This window comes from Mastomys coucha, unplaced genomic scaffold (genome assembly GCF_008632895.1).
Source record: "Mastomys coucha isolate ucsf_1 unplaced genomic scaffold, UCSF_Mcou_1 pScaffold18, whole genome shotgun sequence".
NCBI classification, from domain to species: Eukaryota; Metazoa; Chordata; class Mammalia; order Rodentia; family Muridae; genus Mastomys; species Mastomys coucha.
Window position 1 is genome coordinate 77,582,506 of NW_022196900.1, and position 20,025 is coordinate 77,602,530.

General features: G+C 50.5%; 1 protein-coding gene across 4 annotated transcripts in view; it reads left to right on the plus strand.

Annotated features, from left to right (window-relative positions):
* Hivep3 (HIVEP zinc finger 3) overlaps window positions 1–20,025 on the plus strand; it is a 397,924-nt gene that overhangs the window by 358,025 nt on the left and 19,874 nt on the right. For all 4 annotated transcript variants that reach the window (XM_031378480.1, XM_031378483.1, XM_031378481.1 and 1 more), the window contains 2 exons: window positions 475–5,943; window positions 10,116–10,258. In XM_031378480.1, coding sequence (XP_031234340.1) covers window positions 988–5,943; window positions 10,116–10,258 — 5,099 coding nt within the window. In that variant the 5' untranslated portion in view covers window positions 475–987. The remainder of the gene's footprint in view (window positions 1–474; window positions 5,944–10,115; window positions 10,259–20,025) is intronic.

Sequence of the window (20,025 nt, forward strand, 5' to 3'; positions counted from 1 at the left end):
TCAAAGCCATACAGATCTGAGGCCAGAGAGTGTGTTTGTTAACAATCTATCCCTCGGAAAGCTCGTCCCAGCATCCTCAGGCACTTCCTCTGTCTCTCCCCCATCCAGCAGCATCTTTGTCCAGTTCCTAATGGTGTTCTGCTGCAGGCTACAGGACCTGCTATTACCCTTATTCCAGATTCACAGCAGAGGCTTGGCAGGCCCAGGCTCACTGGGGCTGGGTCACAGGGCAGGGTTAGGGGCCCAGGTCTCTAGCCCCCAGTAACCCTACAAGACAGTGTCAGAAACACTGGCTCTGTGGAGGCATTGGTGTAGCCTGAGTGTGGGGAGATAGGGGTGCTGCATCCTGTGTGAATGTCTCTGGCTAATTTTTAAGAAGTCTTAGCTAGCTTTAACTGCACTCCATTTGCCCGGCCTATGGACAGCCTCAGTAAATCCTTTTCCTCTGTTGTGTGTATTTTTTTTCCCTCGTAGAAGACCATCATTTCTCCTCCGAGGCTGCTAATCTCCAGTACAGAATTCAAGGGCAGAAGAGAGCCGCCCCAGCATTCATTGTGGCATCTCTCCGGCCTGGACTAGGGATGACAGGCCCATGGACACGGATGTCTCCGACCTTCAGCTGTTCGTATAGCACACAGGGGACTCGTGGGGGCCACTTGTCACTCAAGTCCACTCAATGGCAATACTGACATCTTCCATGCAGTTTTCAAGACAGACGTTCAGGCAGAAAAATGCCAGTATGCTTTCTGTCTGCAGAGTAGAGGGCTACGCCACACCAGTATGAACAGTCTGGGCCCCAGGACCTGCTCCACTTGCAGCCACTGACACTTGGGGGGATAAAAAGCCCAGCCCCAAAGCCACCGTGGGGTTGGCTTCCACAGCTCTTGACCAATGTGGCCAAAGCTAGACACCTCGGGACACTTGGATTATTCATAAATGCGACCTACCCCAAACTCCCTGAGTAGCATCTGAAGTCTTGTGAAGGTCATGGATCCTGACCAAAGTGTCAAGAGCACCAAGAAGACTGATGGAAGTCCCCGGAAGCGGCTGACCAAAGGAGAGGCCATTCAGACAAGTGTTTCTTCCAGCACTCCATACCCAGGCAGCGGCACTACTGCTCCCTCCGAGAGTGCTACCCAGGAGCTCCCAGCCCCGCAGCCTTTCTCAGGCCCCTCTCAGGAGAAAACGGGCCAGCAGCAGAAGCCTCCCCGGAGGCCATCCATTGAGGCCTCGGTCCACATCTCTCAGCTTCCGCAGCACCCTCTGACACCAGCATTCATGTCCCCTGGCAAGCCAGAGCATCTCCTTGAGGGGTCCACGTGGCAGCTTGTTGACCCCATGAGACCTGGACCCTCGGGCTCCTTTGTGGCCCCCGGGCTGCATCCGCAGAGCCAGCTCCTCCCATCCCATGCTTCTATCCTCCCTCCTGAGGACCTGCCTGGCATCCCTAAGGTCTTTGTGCCTCGTCCCTCACAGGTCTCCCTGAAGCCCTCAGAAGAGGCACACAAGAAAGAGAGGAAACCACAGAAGCCAGGCAAGTATATATGTCAATACTGCAGCCGACCCTGCGCCAAGCCCAGTGTGCTCCAGAAACACATTCGCTCACACACCGGCGAGAGGCCCTACCCCTGCGGCCCCTGTGGCTTCTCCTTCAAGACCAAGAGTAACCTCTACAAGCACAGGAAGTCCCATGCCCATCGTATCAAAGCCGGCCTGGCCTCTGGCTCCAGCAGTGAGATGTACCCCCCTGGGCTGGAGATGGAGAGGATCCCTGGGGAAGAATTTGAGGAACCCACCGAGGGAGAAAGCACAGACTCTGAGGAGGAAACTGGTGCTACATCAGGTCCCTCCACAGATATTCTCCCCAAACCTAAGCACCCCCTGCTCTCAAGTAGTTTGTACAGCTCCGGGAGCCATGGTTCCAGCCAAGAACGCTGCTCCCTGTCCCAGTCAAGCACTGCACCATCGCTGGAGGACCCCACCCCATTTACAGAAGCCTCATCGGAACATCCCCTGAGCCATAAACCAGAAGACACGCACACCATCAAGCAGAAGCTGGCACTCCGCCTGAGTGAGAGGAAAAAGCTGATCGAGGAGCAGACGTTCCTGAGCCCAGGGAGCAAAGGCAGCACAGAGTCTGGGTATTTCTCACGCTCTGAGAGCGCTGAGCAGCAGGTCAGCCCCCCCAACACCAATGCCAAGTCCTACGCAGAGATCATCTTCGGCAAGTGTGGACGGATTGGGCAGCGGACCTCCATGCTGGCATCCACCTCTACCCAGCCCCTACTGCCTCTGTCTTCTGAAGACAAGCCCAGCTTGGTACCTTTGTCTGTGCCCAGGACACAAGTGATTGAACATATCACCAAGCTCATCACCATCAATGAAGCTGTGGTGGACACCAGTGAGATCGACAGTGTGAAGCCTAGGAGGAGCTCTTTAACCAGGCGCAGCAGCGTGGAGTCCCCGAAATCCAGCCTCTACCGGGAGTCACTGTTGTCCCACGGTGAAAAGACAAAGCAGGAACAGTCACTGCTGAGCCTCCAGCACCCACCCAGCTCCACGCACCCTGTGCCTCTCCTGAGAAGCCACTCAATGCCTTCTGCTGCCTGCACCATCAGCACCCCCCACCACACCTTCCGTGGTAGCTACTCCTTTGACGACCACATTGCTGACCCTGAGGTCCCCAGCCGCAACACTCCCGTGTTTACCTCCCACCCACGGATGCTAAAGCGCCAGCCAGCTATTGAATTACCTTTGGGAGGTGAGTACAGTTCCGAGGAGCCTGGACCAAGCAGCAAAGACCCCACCTCCAAGCCCTCCGATGAACCAGAACCCAAGGAAAGCGACCTTACCAAAAAGACCAAGAAGGGGTTCAAAACAAAAGGCATGAACTATGAATGTACCATCTGCGGTGCTCGGTACAAAAAGAGAGATAATTATGAAGCTCATAAGAAGTACTACTGCTCTGAGCTCCAGATCACAAAAACCCACTCTGCAGGTGCTCATGAAGTGGAAAAGGCTGAGCCTGAGCCTTGGTCCCAGATGATGCATTATAAACTGGGGGCCACCTTGGAACTCACTCCGCTGAGAAAGAGACGGAAGGAAAAGAGCCTTGGGGATGAGGAAGAGCCACCTGCCTTTGGCAGCCCTGGCCCATCAGACACAGCTCATAACCTTTCCCTGGAGTCCACCAAGTCACCAGCAGAAGCAAGCAAATCAGTGCCCTCTTTAGAGGGACCCACGAGCTTCCAGCCCAGGACTCCCAAGCCAGGAGCTGGGTCAGAACCAGGGAAGGAGAGGAGAACACTGTCCAAAGAAATTTCTGTCATCCAGCACACCAGCTCCTTTGAGAAGTCTGACCCGCTGGAGCAGCCCAGCTCCCTGGAAGAAGACAAGGCCCTGGCCCAGTTCTCATCCCCACCACCTGCCCCTCACGGGCGCTCAGCTCACTCCCTGCAGCCGAGGTTGGTCCGACAGCCCAACATTCAGGTTCCAGAGATCCTTGTGACAGAAGAACCGGACAGGCCTGACACGGAGCCTGAGCCACCCCCAAAGGAGCCCGAGAAGACAGAAGAGTTCCAGTGGCCCCAGCGCAGCCAGACACTGGCCCAGCTCCCAGCGGAGAAGCTGCCACCCAAGAAAAAAAGACTCCGCCTGGCTGAGATGGCGCAGTCCTCAGGGGAGTCCAGCTTTGAGTCCTCTGTGCCTCTGTCTCGAAGCCCAAGCCAGGAGAGCAGCATTTCTCTGAGTGGCTCCAGCCGCTCGGCTTCGTTTGACAGGGAAGACCACGGAAAAGCTGAGACCACTGGACCCCTATCAGACACACGCTCCAAAACCTTGGGCACCCACATGCTGACTGTCCCCAGCCACCACACACATGCCCGAGAGATGAGAAGGTCAGCTTCAGAGCAGAGCCCCAATGTGCCCCACTCCTCACACATGACTGAGACCCGAAGCAAATCCTTTGACTACGGCAGCTTGTCCCCTACAGGGCCATCTGTAGCAGTGCCTGCAGCTCCACCACCCCCAGCCGCCCCGCCAGAAAGAAGAAAATGCTTTCTGGTGCGACAGGCCTCCCTGAACAGACCTCCAGAAGCAGAGCTGGAGGCCACTCCCAAGGGAAGACAAGAGAGCAGTGAGGAGCCCTCAGCCAGCAAGCCTTCCACAAAGAGCTCTGTGCCCCAGATCTCTGCGGCCACTACACAAGCTGGGCCCTCGGGAGGCAAAAGCCAGATGCAGGACAGGCCCTCACTGGGGTCCAGCCCACCCTACACAGAAGCTCTGCAAGTGTTCCAACCTCTTGGCACCCAGCTGCCCCCTCCAGTCTCCCTCTTCTCCTTGCAACAGCTCTTGCCTCAGGAGCAAGAGCAGTCATCTGAGTTCTTCCCTACCCAAGCAATGGCCGGCCTCCTCTCCTCCCCATACTCCATGCCCCAACTCCCACCTACCTTGTTCCAAGCCCCGCCACTTCCTCTACAGCCTACTGTGCTACACCCCAGCCAGCTCCATCTCCCCCAGCTCCTGCCTCACTCTGCAGATATCCCCTTCCAGCAGCCCCCTTCCTTTCTCCCCATGCCATGCCCTACCCCCTCAACCCTCTCTGGATATTTTCTCCCTCTGCAATCCCAGTTTGCACTGCAGCTCCCTGGTGAAATAGAAAGCCACTTGCCCCCAGTCAAAACCAGCCTACCCCCTCTGGCAACAGGACCCCCTGGCCCCTCCAGCAGCACAGAATATAGCAGTGACGTCCAGCTGCCTCCCGTGACTCCCCAGACCACTTCCCCAGCTCCCACATCAGCCCCACCACTGGCTCTGCCTGCCTGTCCAGATGCTCTGGTGTCACTGGTTGTTCCTGTTCGCATCCAGACCCACATGCCGTCCTATGGAAGTGCCATGTACACCACTTTGTCTCAGATCTTGGTCACACAGTATCCAGGTAGCTTAGCAAGCACTGCTCTTACCAAGTATGAGGAACCCTCCTCCAAAATCATGACTGTTTGTGGGGCTGATGTGTATGAGGCTGAGCCTGGGCCATCTAGCATAAGCAAGGAACAGAACAGAGGTTACCAGACACCATATCTGAGAGTACCTGAAAGGAAAGGCACGTCACTATCTTCTGAGGGTACCCTGAGCCTGGAGGGGTGCTCATCCACAGCCGGTGGAAGCAAGCGCGTCCTTTCCCCAGCTGGCAGTCTTGAACTTACCATGGAAACCCAGCAGCAGAAAAGGGTGAAGGAGGAGGAAGCTTCCAAGGCAGATGAAAAACTGGAGCTTGTGAGTACCTGCAGTGTCATGCTGACAAGTACAGAGGGCAGGAAGAAGACAGAGAAACCCCATGTGGGCAGCCAGGGCCGGAGCAGGAGGGAGGCAGAAACACTGTCCAGCTTGTCTTCAGATGCATCCGACCCAACAGAACTTTCTCCCCTCTCTCATTCCACATTGTCCCATGGGACAGCCCCAGGCTCAGAAGCTTTGAAGGAATATGCCCAACCATCTAGCAAAGCTCACCGAAGAGGTCTGCCTCCACTGAGTGTAAAGAAAGAAGATCCAAAGGAACAGACTGACCTCCCTCCCCTGACATCCCCTAGTTCTCTGCCTCTGTCAGATACTTCCCCTAAACCAGCCAAATTGCAAGAAGGTACAGACTCAAAGAAGGTACTGCAGTTCCCCAGCCTCCACACAACCACTAATGTCAGTTGGTGCTATTTAAACTACATTAAGCCAAATCACATCCAGCATGCAGATAGGAGGTCCTCTGTTTACGCTGGTTGGTGCATAAGTTTGTACAACCCCAACCTTCCAGGGGTTTCCACTAAAGCTGCTTTGTCCCTCCTGCGATCTAAGCAGAAGGTGAGCAAAGAGACATATACCATGGCCACAGCTCCGCATCCTGAGGCAGGAAGGCTGGTTCCATCCAACTCCCGAAAGCCCCGCATGACAGAGGTAAGTTCTGCCTTGTTCTAGCCACCAAATAATGCAAAAGCTTATGTTGAGCTTTTAAAGCCACATTGTCTTCATGCTAAGTTTGTAGAATTAAAGCCAGTTTGGAGTAGGAGGCAGGTTTTTCTCTCTGGGAGCTTTGACCTCATAAGAAAACATGTTCACTGATTTGCGTCCCCTGTGTCCTTAACATAGTTGCAATAATGTTATCAGCAAAATGCTGCTACTTTTCCAGAAGTTTCTACTAGAAAAATCAAAAGTTCTGTTTCTGGAAAATAAAGAATGAGTCTCTAAAGAACAGAGTTGGGAAAATTGGTGAGGATGCTTTGATAAATTATTGAACTTTGTTCCAGCCCTTTCCCATGTGGTTCTCCATCTTATTAGTTTCTTTCTGCTTTTTAAATTTTATCTATATCTGCTGGTTTGTTTGTTTGTTTGTTTTGTCCTCTACTACCCCTTAAAATTGTCTCATTTCCACATTTGACTCAACCCACTCCTAAAACAGTCCTTTCCTGTAAGATGGTGCATAGGACTGGGCTGCAGTAAACCTCTCCACCTGTAGGAGACAATGTCACAATCTGGGCTGTCTGCATTACTGATTAGCAATAGGCTTTCAATGCCACTCATTCATTTTTCCACTGCCTCTGACCTGGGCTACTTAGGAAGCTATGCAATAAAGTTTCCCATATAATTTAAGAGATTTGGAACTCAAAAATTCCAATTTGCATAAAAAAGACAACACTTTTACACAGGAAAAGCCAGCCTAAAGCTTCAGGCCGTGACCTGTGCCAGCCAAGTGTGACAAAATACCCTGACAGAAGTAGCTTAAGGGAAAGAATTTATTTTGGCTTATAACTTCAGAAGGATACAATGCATAGTGGCCAGGAAGCCATGGTAGAGGTTGGCTGGTTGCATTGCCTCCACATTCAGGAAGCAGAGAGTGAATAAGGAGCGGAGCCCGGCTATAAATCTTAAGGTCCTCACAGTAGACTCCTCAGTGAGGGTGCACTTCCTGACAGTTGAACAACCTTCCCAAACAGCGCCAGTTTATATGGGGACTTCTCACATTCAAACCATGCCTGGAATTTGTGGAATGAGCAGTGGTCTTGTTTGGTGCCAAGCCCTGTGCTGGACCCTGGAACCCAGTCCCTTCTCACCTCCACTTGTAAGGCAGCATCACCTCCTCCATTGTACAGGTGAGGGGACCTGGGCTCAGAGGCTGAACAAGGTCAAGGACTTGGGACAAACATCTGGCAGTTCCAGAATCTGAACTAAGCAGACCAAGCTGGATGAAAAGAGTTCTTTTCTATTCTTTTGTCTTTTCTTTTCTTTTCCTTTCTTTTCTCTTCTTTGTCTCTGTCTGTTACCCCCCCCCCTCGTTGTTACTTGAGGAATGAAATTTTTGAAAGATAATTGCAAATTTAATGACCTCCACATGTAACTATTCCAACCAGGTGCTTTGACCAAATCCCATACAGATACGAGCCCAGACTCCTTTTGTAGATGTGTGAGCAGACCTGTGACTGCAGCTTCCCAGGTGCTTAGACCATCTGCTTTCATCACGAGGGTGAAAGTCATATCAGAGGTGCCTGAGCTCGGCTGGATATTCTTCACAAACTGCTTTCCAAATTTATTCTCTGATGTCTTCGGCAGCCCACAGACATCTCTGAATGGGATTTCCACTTCTGATTAACTACTGCAAACTGTGGCTATTGCCAAGATGCTGGCAGAATTACATTGGAAACACACCTGCTGTGTGCCAGAGACTGTGCTAAACTTTACTCTTGTTTTCATAACACCCTGGGAAACTAGGGTACAATAGGTAAATAGACCAAAGTTCAGAGAGGCTACGTAACTTACACAAGGCCACACAGTAAATGGCAAAGATCGGATTCAGAACTGGAGCTCACTCCAAAACCCTTTGAAACAGGTCTGAACTGTTCCTGTCCCCTGATGAGAGGTATCAGAGGTATATAAGACAAAAGAGGTGTTGGTTTCTCATCTCTAAATTTGACAGTCTTTTTTTCATCCTGCTGCTGTCCTAAAATGAGCTAAAACCTACAGACATTTCCTTAGAATTTAAATTTTCCTGCCCAAAGTGCACAAATATTGCACATTAATATAACTGCATGGTCTGTAAGCTGAGGCCTTTTTACAGCCCCTACTCCCTTGCTTACATGTCTCCAGTAATGGGAGGGTCACCCCCTGCCAACCCCAGCACCACCCAAGCCATACTTGACTACAGTTTAAGCTCTTCTGCGCACTCCACTGACTGCTGTCACCTTGTAGCTGGTTTCTTCCCCTGGCCATTATGAAAATGGCATTAATCTAAGCACTAGGAAACCTGGCTTAGCTGTCATCTTGCAGGTATAGTCCATGTCACACTGAGTTTGGCCACCTGCATTTAGATCCTAGAGAGACTCACGCTTGTATAACCATCCATCTTGCAGTCATTTCTTTTCTTGTGCATTTTCTTCCATTTTTTCCTCCTCCATAGACCTCACTCTAAGAACCATAGCCCCGTAATGGGAGCAAGGATTGAACTGCCCAGGTTTGAGGCCCACTATTTCACATATCCAGCTGTGTGACCATGGGCCATTCACCTAACCTCCCTGTGCCTTGGTTTCTTCATCTAAAAATGAGGGGTGGTGCTAACTTAGCTCAAGGCTATGAGGGTGGATAACAGTGTTGACCAGTGAAGCTATGTGTATGCCCTAAGCTAACATGACCCACATTACTATTCAGTGCTAACATGGATCCTAGGCCTCTACCCCACTCAGTTTAGGCACTGTTTCCTGGAACTGTGCTGCCACCCAATCCCACCTCCTGCGGCCTCCCCAGAGTAGCATCAGGTAGCAAGGGACACACTGTGCACCTGCCTGTGATGGACCCCTTGGCTACTCTGTGGGTTGCAGGCCATGGTGGAAATGTGAAGTGTGCCCTAGAAGTCTAACCGCTTGGCTTCCACCAGCACAGCTGCCTAGACCTGAACTTGGTTTCCATTTTCCCCTCCCATTGGGAGAGATTCTGTGGGCTCACTGAGTCACAGAAGTTAGTTTCTGAATGGATCTTTAAGGTGGCCTCAGCCAGGTCAGGAGAGATGGCTCCTTAGTCAAGAGTGCTTACTCTTCTTCACAGAGGACACGAGTTTAGATTCCCATGCCTACACGCACACACACACACACACACACACACATACACACACATATAATATATATAATATAATATATACCATATATTATATATACACATATTCTATATGCACTTACATATACACACATATACACATATAATATATATAATATATATCATATATTATATATACACATATTATGTATACACATACATATACACACACACACACACACACCACAATTAAAAATAAAATCTTTTTTAAACAGCCTAAAGCTTTCTTAGCTTCAAACCCCAGAGGGTGTGGTAGCCTATCTAAGGGTACCCCAGCCTCCAGTGATCTATTTAGCATTGTAACTCACTTCTGCTGGTTCCCAAGATACTCCTTATCTCAGCACCATGGTCGCGAGCATCCTACGTAGAGATGTACACACACACCTCCCCCCCCAGCCTCAGATCTAGAGAATATATTCTCAGGACGCTGGAAAATACTGGAAGTTCACAATCAGTGTCCGCCCTCCCCACAGAGCCAGGTCCCATTGCTGTACAGAGTGGATACCCCGGTGGTCTTTGGTGTTGGCTCAGGAGGGCTAGTGCAGGAAGCAGGAGACCTGTGAGTTGCTGGAGCCACACCCTTAGCCACACCCTTAACCTAGTAAGCTGCTTTGGCTTTCCAATCCGACCGTGAGAACACCGCAGTTAACCCGTGAGGCAGAGCCAAGGCTTCACCTATTTCTTCACATTATTTGTCCTTTCGATCTCTGTTGTAAGTACTGGAGTAAACCAAGGTGAATGAGATATATCCCCAAAGACCCCAAGACTCACATAGAACACAAAAACCCACCTGTGCGTCTCAGGGGAAAATGATCTTGAGAGGGTGTCAGAACACAGCCTAGAGGAAATGTTGTCTTATGCGGCCAGTCCTTGAATCTGTGGAGGGGAGTCGAGTGAAAACCAGAGGCCATGCGGGCACACGTGTCTCTGCCCTTGACCCAGTACGCAAGGCTAACCAATCTTGGTTCTATCCTCCCCACGGAGTTCAGGTGCACCTCCCGTCGCTGGTTTCCCCAGAGAGCCAGAAAGACCCAACTCAAGTGGAAAAGGAAGAAAAGCAAGGGAAGGCCGAGGAAGGTACTCCCACTTCCAAGAGAGGCGAGCCGGCGAGGGTCAAGATCTTCGAAGGAGGGTAAGGTTCATGCTTTGTTTGCGGTCTGCTTCCTGTGTGGAGACTTTCCACCACCTCACACAGAGGTGGCCAGTGGCTCCTGGCTGTGGGGTCCCCAAAGGTACCTGTAGTCCTCACAGGGCCTCCCTATACTGTGGGACTCCAAGACCATCTGTTTTGCAAATGCCACCAGGAATCCGTGGTGACGATCTGAAGTGAGCCAAGGTCTTTCTCCAGGCCTGTGTCCACAGATCTTGTCCAGGTTCTCATCTGACACTGAAGTGATGCGGAGTCCTCAGCTCCACACCAGTCTGGACTACTGTTTCCTTTAGAGTTTATTGCCTCTGCCCTGCCCAGGCCACCTTGGGAGCATCCCATTTCCCACGGTGCTGAAGAGTCATTGAATGCCCTTTACACTGTCTCTGCCTTGCCCACTGGCAGGCCCAGGACTCATGATTTCTGCCACTCTGGGACACACCCCCATGTACCCCAGGCTCTAGAAGGGCACCTGTCTTCAGATGTACTCTGTGGAAGTTTTTTGTGCACTCTGTGTTCTGTGTGGCCGCGTGTTTGTGAGCAGGTACCATGGTGTCTGTCTTGGGGTCCTGTGTCTGCGTCCCTGTTGTGATTAGGGTGGTACCGATTCTCTACTGTTCTGATGAGAGCAGTTACCACAAGCCTCCGACAGCATGGGCCATCACTGGGGACTCTTGCTCTCCAGCATCTACAAGTGACTACCTCATGGCAACACACAGTGACAGCTGTGGGAGTCTCTGGAAAGTTGGCATTTTGTAGAAGGGATCTTGGGGGCAGGAGTTGTTATGACAGGTACAGGGTCAGAAGATGGCAAACATCCCTGAAGCACATCCACAATAAAAAAATTAATTAATTAATTAAAAAAAAAAAAGACCTCTTTGACAAAAACAGGACCATAGGTTCTGCTTCAGAGCCTGACCCTCTTTCCACTTGGGTACAGTGGCTTCCTATGCCTGACATTTGGCTAGAGCGCCCTCGTGTGGCTATGTGCCCTCATGCCACCCGGTCACTCTGTGATGGGGATAGCGACAGGCTTGTTACCAATGACATAAGCCCCATGAGGCCAAGGAAGGATATGGCTCCCACAAACCCATCACATGAACACCGACCGGCCCACCTGTGCCCAGATCTCTGTCTCCATCGGAAGTGCCTCACTCTGCTCTCAGGGAATGTCATCCTCACTCTTCCAGCTGGTCACGTGGTGTCTGCAATCAGGTTCTCTCCATCCTTGGCTCTGCTGCCCCTCCCCCGACTCCCACCCAGGCTCTACTGTGCCTCCTACCCTTGCTTCTGGTGAACCTCTTCTTTCATGGAGTAGCTGCTTCCCACTGGGAATATTTGCTGATGTGGAAAAGGGGAGCATTTTGTGTTGATACCTCTCTGAGGACGCCTCTGCAGCATCTCATGAATGGGACTAAGACTCACCAAGTACTTGTCTCATCTGTCACCAAGGGTGCACCTATTCCAGAATCCTGAACACATGCTTAAGGCCAGTCTATCTGTCCACACTAACCATTTCTTCTTAGCCTCAGTGCCGCCTTCTTTTCCTCTCTGTAACACTTTTATAATGTCTTGTTTCACAGCAGTACATACTGGAAAGGGGTCTGTAATGAGGCCTGCTCAGAGTCCAGCAAAAGCCCAGAGAGAAAGCTCACTGTCTTCTATAGAGAGAATATCTTGCGTATTATATGGATGTACCACCTGTCAATTAAAAAGCCTATGACTTAGGCAGGAAATAGAAGGCGAGACATCCAGGATGCAGAAGGGATTCTGGGATAGAGCCAGGTGCGGGAGATCAGCCCAGAAAGATGTGAGGAGACAGACACATGGTACCTGAGCACTGTAACCAGCCACGTGAGAGAATGTAGGTTAGAATAAATGCGTTATCTTAGGTTGTGATTCTAGTCGGAGAAGATACTGGCTATATGGCCAAGGTATTTGTAAATATATTTTGAGTCTGAGTCTTATTTCTGGGAGCGTGGGACTTGGGGGAAGATTGGTATATAACTTATACAGTTTGCCAGCTGCTGACTCACCCTCCTTGGCCCTGGAGTCTTGTCCACTGACTCCAGAATTGTGTAGTCTAAGACTTTGGGAATAGCGGGGGACAATCCCAGTCATCTCTATTCCTAAGAGAACTTAAAGCATTCAGTCATTACCACTGGTGGGACTCTGATCTGCCTTGCATGCATCTACTAGTGGGTAGTTCTCCATGGTATCTGTGCAGGTGCAAACAGGACCTGTTCACGTGAGCTAATAAGCCAAGTGTAGAAAGATAGGTGCTCTGTGTGTCTAGCTTCCTCAAGTCTCCGGATCACCAGCCACATTCCTTGACCCCCGGTTTTAGCAGCTGACCAATTAGTCAATCTGTCATGGAGGATAGACTTAATCTGTGCCTTGTAGGTGCTTCGGGCTAGACGTCATAGTGACCCAGTTAGGATCAAAGTGTCATCCAGTTCTTAAGCTGCTTGTGGACCAAAGCAAGGTAGCAATACAAAGCTCTGTGCTGAGGGCTGAGATGCCCACAGCAGCCACAGGGGGGCTTCCCAGAGCTGCAGGGCCAGGCTGGGTGGTGTGGACAGGGTGGGGTGACAGACAGCTGGAGGGCCAGTCTGATTGAAGTGGACAGGGTGGTTTGACAGCTGATGTATGAGGTAGGCTGGTCAGAGCTCTCCAGGTGACCACTGAGACTCTGATTCTTGCCAAGATTGTCTCCCTTGCTGACAGCATCCATCTCTTTGGCTTCAGACATCTCATTGCTCATGCTGCAATATCTGGGATCAGAGCTGGGCCCTCGCTCTGAGCTCCAGGCCTTTTCTCTGGATGCCTATGGGATCTTCGCTTAGGACACTTGCAGTTCCACAGACTCAGCACAGCTAAGCAAGGCCTGTGGCCTGTGCTTCCCATGTATAGTGTCTTAGTTACTTTTCTACTGCTATGAAGAGACAGTGACGATGGCAAAAAGAAAGCGTTTGAAGATTTGTTTACAGTTTCAGAGGGTGAGTCCATGACTGTCCTTGCAGGGAGCATGGCAGCAGGCAGGAAGGCATGGTGCTGGAGCAGTAGCTGAGAGCTCACATCTTATCTATAGGCAGTAGGCAGAGAGAGAGAGAGACAGAGACAGAGATAGAGACAGAGACAGAGAACTATATCTGCAGTGAGCTCCCCAATAAAAAACCTCCTTCAAAAAGGCCACACCTCCTAATTCTTTCTAAACATTCCCCACACACACACACTAGGAACCAAGCATTCAAATATGGGGTAATTCTCATTCAAACTACCACACACGGCATCTCCTCCAACCTTTGGACTTCCGATGATGAAACCTTCACACTCAATCCTCAAATTCACCTCAGATGCCTTCTCTCTGAATTCCATGCAATCCCTAGATTCTGGTGTCTGTGTGACGTAGTCAAGGTCTCAGAATGGCTTCTCTCTCCCTTTATCTCTGCATCCTACCCTCCACCCTCCAATGTCAGGGCCATTGAGCATCTTTCCACATGGTTCTTCCTATATAGCCCACTGTGGCTCTTATCTGCACAGTTTTAACTCAGCCTGGCTCTAACCTGCCCAGGTTCCTTCACACTCTGCTGCCTGTGATTCTACCCTTTGTCAGATCCACCTGATCTTCAAAAGTGAGCACTCACCCTGTCTGGTGAACCTCTGAGGTCCCTGCCCTGGCACACCGTAGATAGTTTCCATAATACTGTATCAAGTCTCTTCTTGACTTGGGCCTAGGGCAATGCTCTTTTTTGTACAGTGTTCGCCCCTGTGGATTGCCCTGACTTCTCAGCCTAATGTCTTCTCTCTGTGTTCCCTGCCACTTTCACAGCTGAACAAAGCCTGCCTTTTCCAGGCAGCGTCTGGGACACCTAGGGGCAGTGTTCTGGATTCCATCCAACTCTCTGCATTTGCCTTACTGTTGAGGAAGGGCTCGTTCTGTGAAGCAGTGCTTGTGCACACACGTACTCAGCCTCACTTCGTTCACATAAGTACACCCAAGTTTTTTATATTGCTCCTTGAGTGAAATGACTACACTGTTCTAACTCAAGTGCCTTTGCTGTAAGGGAAGCTGGGAACTCAGGCCCGTGGCTGGCATAGAAGAAGCTCCTGGGATGGATAGGAAGCACCTGGCTGACAGCAGTGGCTGCACATGCCCTGTCCAGGTGAGATGTGTGTGCTGAGGTCTGAGGAAGTGATGAAAGAAGCTAGTGAAGTCCAGGGAGCCCAGATCCATTTAGGGGAGGCCCTCAGAGAACTGGCCACGAGCAGGAACAGCCAGCCTCAGCTTGGAACTGGAACACAGAGAAGAGATACCAAAGTCTTACTGTGAGCAAACTCCCTCCCTACTCCTTAAAGATAAAGGAGGGAGGCTCACAGACTCACCCTTTGGCCAATAGGCCTGTGTCAGAAGGACCCAGACACTATGCTGAGGACAGAACCTTTCCCAGGAAGAGCCCTGGCCCCATTCATTCTCAGCCTCACTTCATTCAGATAAGTACAGCCAAGTTTTTTTCCACTTCAAATCACTCCTTGGATAGCTCGGTTTTAATAGTTGTTTAAAAATACATACACATACACACACACACACACACACACACACACACACACACACACACACACTCTTCCAGGATGGGACTGGAGAGATGGCTCAGCAGTTAAGAGCACTTATTATTCTTGCAGAGGGCCCAGGTTCAATTCTCAGCATCCACATGGTAGCTCACAGTGACCTGTAAGTTCCAGGAGGTCCAATGCCTATCTTCTGGCCTCTTCAGGCATCGGGCATGCATATGGTACTGTCTTAGTGAGGGTTTCTATTCCTGCACAAACATCATGACCAAGAAGCAAGTGGGGAGGAAAGGGTTTATTGAGCTTACCACTCAATGCTTACCACATGCTGTTCATCACTAAAGGAAGTCAGGACTGGAACTCACGCAGGTCAGGAAGCAGGAGCTGACGCAGAGGCCATGGAGGGATGTTTCTTATTGGCTTGCTTCCCCTGGCTTGCTCAGCTTGCTCTCTTATACAACCCAAGACTACCAGCCCAGAGATGGCACTACCCATAAGGGACCCTCCCCCCTTGATCACTAATTGAGAAAATACCTTACAGCTGGATCTCATGGAGGCATTTTCTCACCTGGAGCTCCTTTCTCTGTGATAACTCCAGCTTGTGTCAAGTTGACACACAAAACCAGCCAGTACAGGTACATATATTTACATGGACTTATATGTACACACGAAATAAAAATAATCAAATTGGGGCTGAAGAGATAGCTCAGCAGTTTAGAATACCCACTGCTCTTACAGAAGATCTGGGTTCAATTGTGAGCCAGCACTCTCATGGTGGCTCCCAATCTTCTACCATCAAAACTCCAGTTCCAAGATATCTGATACCCTCTCCTGGACTCTATGGGCACCAAGCAAACAGATGGTACACATGTAGGCAAAACAGTCATACACCTAAAATAAAAATCTAAAAATAAAATAAATGTAAAGAAAAAAAAACCCAACTCCCAGAACGGTTGATTCTAGCTCAGGGTCTCTCCCCTCCCTTCCTACCCAGTTCCATCCCAGTTATCCTGGAACCTCTCCTACCTTGGCAGCTGCTTTGTGAAGGTCAGCAGTGATCTGCACTTTGCAGAGGTCAAGGGTCACTCACTTCCAGTCTTTTCTGACCTTCAGCAGTGGACACAGCTGACCCCTGACTTCTCCTTGCTGCGGGCTAGATAGTGAGGTAGCTGGCCTCTCACAGAGGACATGCCAGCTTTGTCCTATTTTTCTTGATGTCTTCACATCTGATCATTCTGTTTCCACTTGGGAAATGCAACATGCATTTTAGAGGAAACCATCGGTTACCAAGGCAATAAAGACCATGAGATACTGAGTCCAAAGAGCCTTTATGTTAGGTCATTGCTACCTTAGCTATTATGAGATAATGTTGAGTTTGCCAGCTGGAAGGGCAATGGTGAGGGCAGTGGGGTGGGAACCCTGGGACTCCTGACAAGAGACAGGCAGAAATGAAGTGTGGGCACCTTGAGTATGGCCCCAATCACTGCTGGGCACATGCAGAACAGAGAAAAACAAGAACCAAGTTGAGAGAGTGGATAACTGACCCTCAGGGCAGTAACTAGGGAGCATGTGATTTTGAGAGCCCGGTCCTTCCTCCACATGAGGGTATTCAGGGAGGCATGGACAGTTGGTACTTGAGCCTGACTTTCAAAGGGCAGGCCTGAGCTGGAAATGGGACAGTGACACACATGGGACTTGTCAATGTGCAGCTGCAGTTTGTGGCTCTGACTAGATGGGTCACCTGGGGAGATGAAGAAGGGGATAGGACACCCAGAACGAGGGCTGGGTTCTGCGTTGGAGGGAGAGTCGAGGATGATGAGAGGCAGGATACCCAGAGCCAAGTGGAGTCCTAGAGCCCAAGAATTGAGGGCTCAGCTAAGCAGCACCCTCTATAGAGGCCCAGGGAGGTGGGGATGGGGGACTGTCTGCTGCACAGCCCTGTGGGGAGTGCTAGTGGCCATAATAGGAGCTGTTTCCAAGGCAATGGATTCCCTGTGGTCCAGGCTGAAGTGAGGAATGGACGCAGGGTATGTAAAACCGTGCCCTAAAAGGATGGATAGGAGAGGAGGCAACTAAGATGGAGGAGGAATGGAAGCGGAAGGGGCTGGAGGGGGGGGGAAGGTTGGGGGGAATGAGCAGGATCTTCTAGTTTGTTTGAACCAGTGTGTATGTGTGTGTGAGTGTGTGTGAGAAAGTGTGTGTGTCTGTGTATGTGTATGTCAGTGTGTGTGTGTGTGTGAGAGAGAGAGAGTGTATGTGTCTGTGTATGTGTGTGTCAGTGTGTGTATGTGTATGTATGTGTGCATGTGTGTGTGTGTGTGTGGCCACACAGCTAAAATGGTTGATAGAAAGGAACAGATGGTGTTGGGGAGAGGGGAGAGTGAAGAAACAGCTCAAGAAAGGACAGAGGAGGGGCTGGTGAGATGGCTCAGTGGTTAAGAGCACTGACTGCTCTTCCAAAGGCCCTGAGTTCAAATCCCAGCAACCACATGGTGGCTCACAACCATCCATAATGAGATCTGATGCCCTTTTCTGGTGTGTCTGAAGACAGCTACAGTGTACTTACATATAATAATAAAGAAAGGACAGAGGAGAAGAGGCTATTCCTCTGAGGGTGACAGGCAGAGGGGAGAATGGTCCTCTGTCCTCTGTCCCTGTGATTTAACTTAGGTTGGTTCTACGCTGTCCCTCCTGGTGACTTAAGGAGCCAGGGTTGGGCAAGTCTTCATCCACTCATTTCTTGACAACTCCCAGAACTGTATTGCCAGTTTTCTCTCTTATTCTTTGAGTAAAATCATATGATTGGCATGCTGATAAAAAGGGGGGTATGGGAGAGAGGGAGGGAGAAAAGGACAGGAGGGTAAGTTCTCCCACCATGATGTTCATGTTCATTAGCACTTCACTGGGCTTGGAACCACCTCAGGAAATACACTTCTGGGTGTGTTGGTGAGGGTGTCTAACTAAGGAGGGAAGACCCACATAAACATGGGGTGGTACTGACCCATGGACTGGGAGCTCTGACCGGAAAGGGGTGGGAGCAGAATTGAGGGGTACCAGCGTTTGTTTCTCTCTGCTCTGACAGCACAGACATGAGCAACCCTTCTGTGATGGACTGTTTTCTTTCTCCTTCATCTTTACGTTGCTTCTTGTCAGGTACTTGGTCGCAGGGACAACAAAAATCACTAATATATCCCTCATCTTTAGTGACTGGCAGCCAGTGGGCTGCTTTTCAAAAGAAAAAAAAATTAGCCATGCCACTTCCTTCCAAAGAACTCTTTGGTGACTACCATGACTTGACCTGTACCCCAAGTCTGTGTGGGGACACATTCTAACCTTCCAAGGCTCGGAGGGGTGCATGGGAAAGCACCACTGCTTGTGGGCTTTGGGGGTGTCTCAGCACTTCCTGGCACACAGGAGTGCTCAGTAAAAGTGGCATTTCCTTCCCCTTCCTTCCTTCCTGCCTTCCTTCCACCAGCTTGATTCCCACAGGCTCTTTCTGCCAGCTTAACCAGAGGATGTATGGTCTTTTGTGCACAAACCCATCAAATGGAGGGTAAACTCAGCTTGTTCTGTAACTGCGTGAGCCACAGACAATGTGAACAAATCAACCAGGGACATGCGTCTCTGGGATAGATGGAGGGTTGAGCATGGGTACCTGAATCTTCTTGCTTGTGGCCCCTTTACCTTTCCTGTCTTTGAGCCTCATTAGAAACAAGAGCAGGAAGTCTCAGCCTGTGGGTCTGGGAGCTGGAGATTCACCGGGTGCCATTCTTTCTGCAAGGGTCACTTTTCCAGGTTGTAATTGAAAGAGAAGGGGTAAGGGTTGGGCTTGGAGTGTGGGGACCTGCCAGTGAGTTTGTACTCTGCCGTTGTTAGCTCTGTGTGAGCCTGTGTTTCTCATTGTACAGTGATGATGGTCTGGAGTGTTGGATGAGCTTTGTGCTAGTCATGATGGGACATGTGGGGCCTCTCCAGACCCTGTTGCCAATGAGCTGCCTGAGCTCCGAGAACCACAGAGCTCCACGCTAGAGACAAGGCTCAAAGGGAGCCTGCAGGAGAAGACATGTGAACTCTAGTCACCCTGTGGAGGAGCTAATTCTCTGAAGAACCACACAAGCCCTTCAATAGTCTGCTCCTTCCTTAGCAAGAGCCTCTCTCCAGAGATGCCACACCCTGAAATGAGGTATCTTAGAAAAGGGGCTCCAAGAATAGGGGTTTAGTTTGCTTGAAAACACACACTGGGGAGACAGAGATATCAAGCCTCTTAAGGAGTGGGATGACAGACCCCAAATCCTTAGAAAACTCACATCTCCCTAGCCTCTGGATCTACCCAGGGCTCACAGGCAAAAGTCTTGTTGGTGATCCCTGCTTACCTGCATAGACTTTCATGAATGTTGTTCTTGATGGAGAGCACCTGAGGCCCATGGCCAGCCAACCCTCTGCCAGGTCTGGCCCCTTGGCCCTGTCTGCAGCAATAAATCTATCTTTTTATTTTGTGGCCTTGTAGATACCTTGAGGCCAAGGTCAGAGTCTGGGCCTTTCACCAGCCCCAGGCTCAGGCTAGGACTGTTGGCATACCACCGAAAGCTAACATAAATGCATAGAGTAGAATCCTCTGCTGGCTGGTGGGCTCTGTACTTGTGCAGGAGTCCTAGCCCAGCAGGTCTGGGACTGGATGGCACATTAAACAACCCCATCTGGCAAAACATCAAGACCTGTTGTCATCCTTCAGAATCCTGATCAGAGAGGAACCTGAGATGTGTCCAGAGCTGGCGCAAACGCCCCGCTGGCCTCACAGCTCAGCCACCACCACCCACAAACCCCATCATTTGAAGCTTCATCAAGGTCTGTGTTGGCAACTGAGTATTTTTAACAGACACATGGCCCAGCAGGCAGTGGCACCTGGCACCTGCTCCTCCCCTACAGACACCATTCCTTTTTTGAGCTTCCCTGGGGTTAATCAGTTCACTGTGGCTGGATATCCCCAAGCATGCCAACCACTGAGCACTGGCCCTGAACTTCACAGACAAAGGCTTCTCTCAGTTCCCGAGACACCCAGTGTGAACATTTCCAGTTGCATCTTCTCGCTTGGCGTGATTGTACCCACAATGCCAGAGTGGTCGAAAGATCATAATACAATCAGGAAGTTGAAAAGCCTTTATATAGCCAACGTTGGAGGAGAA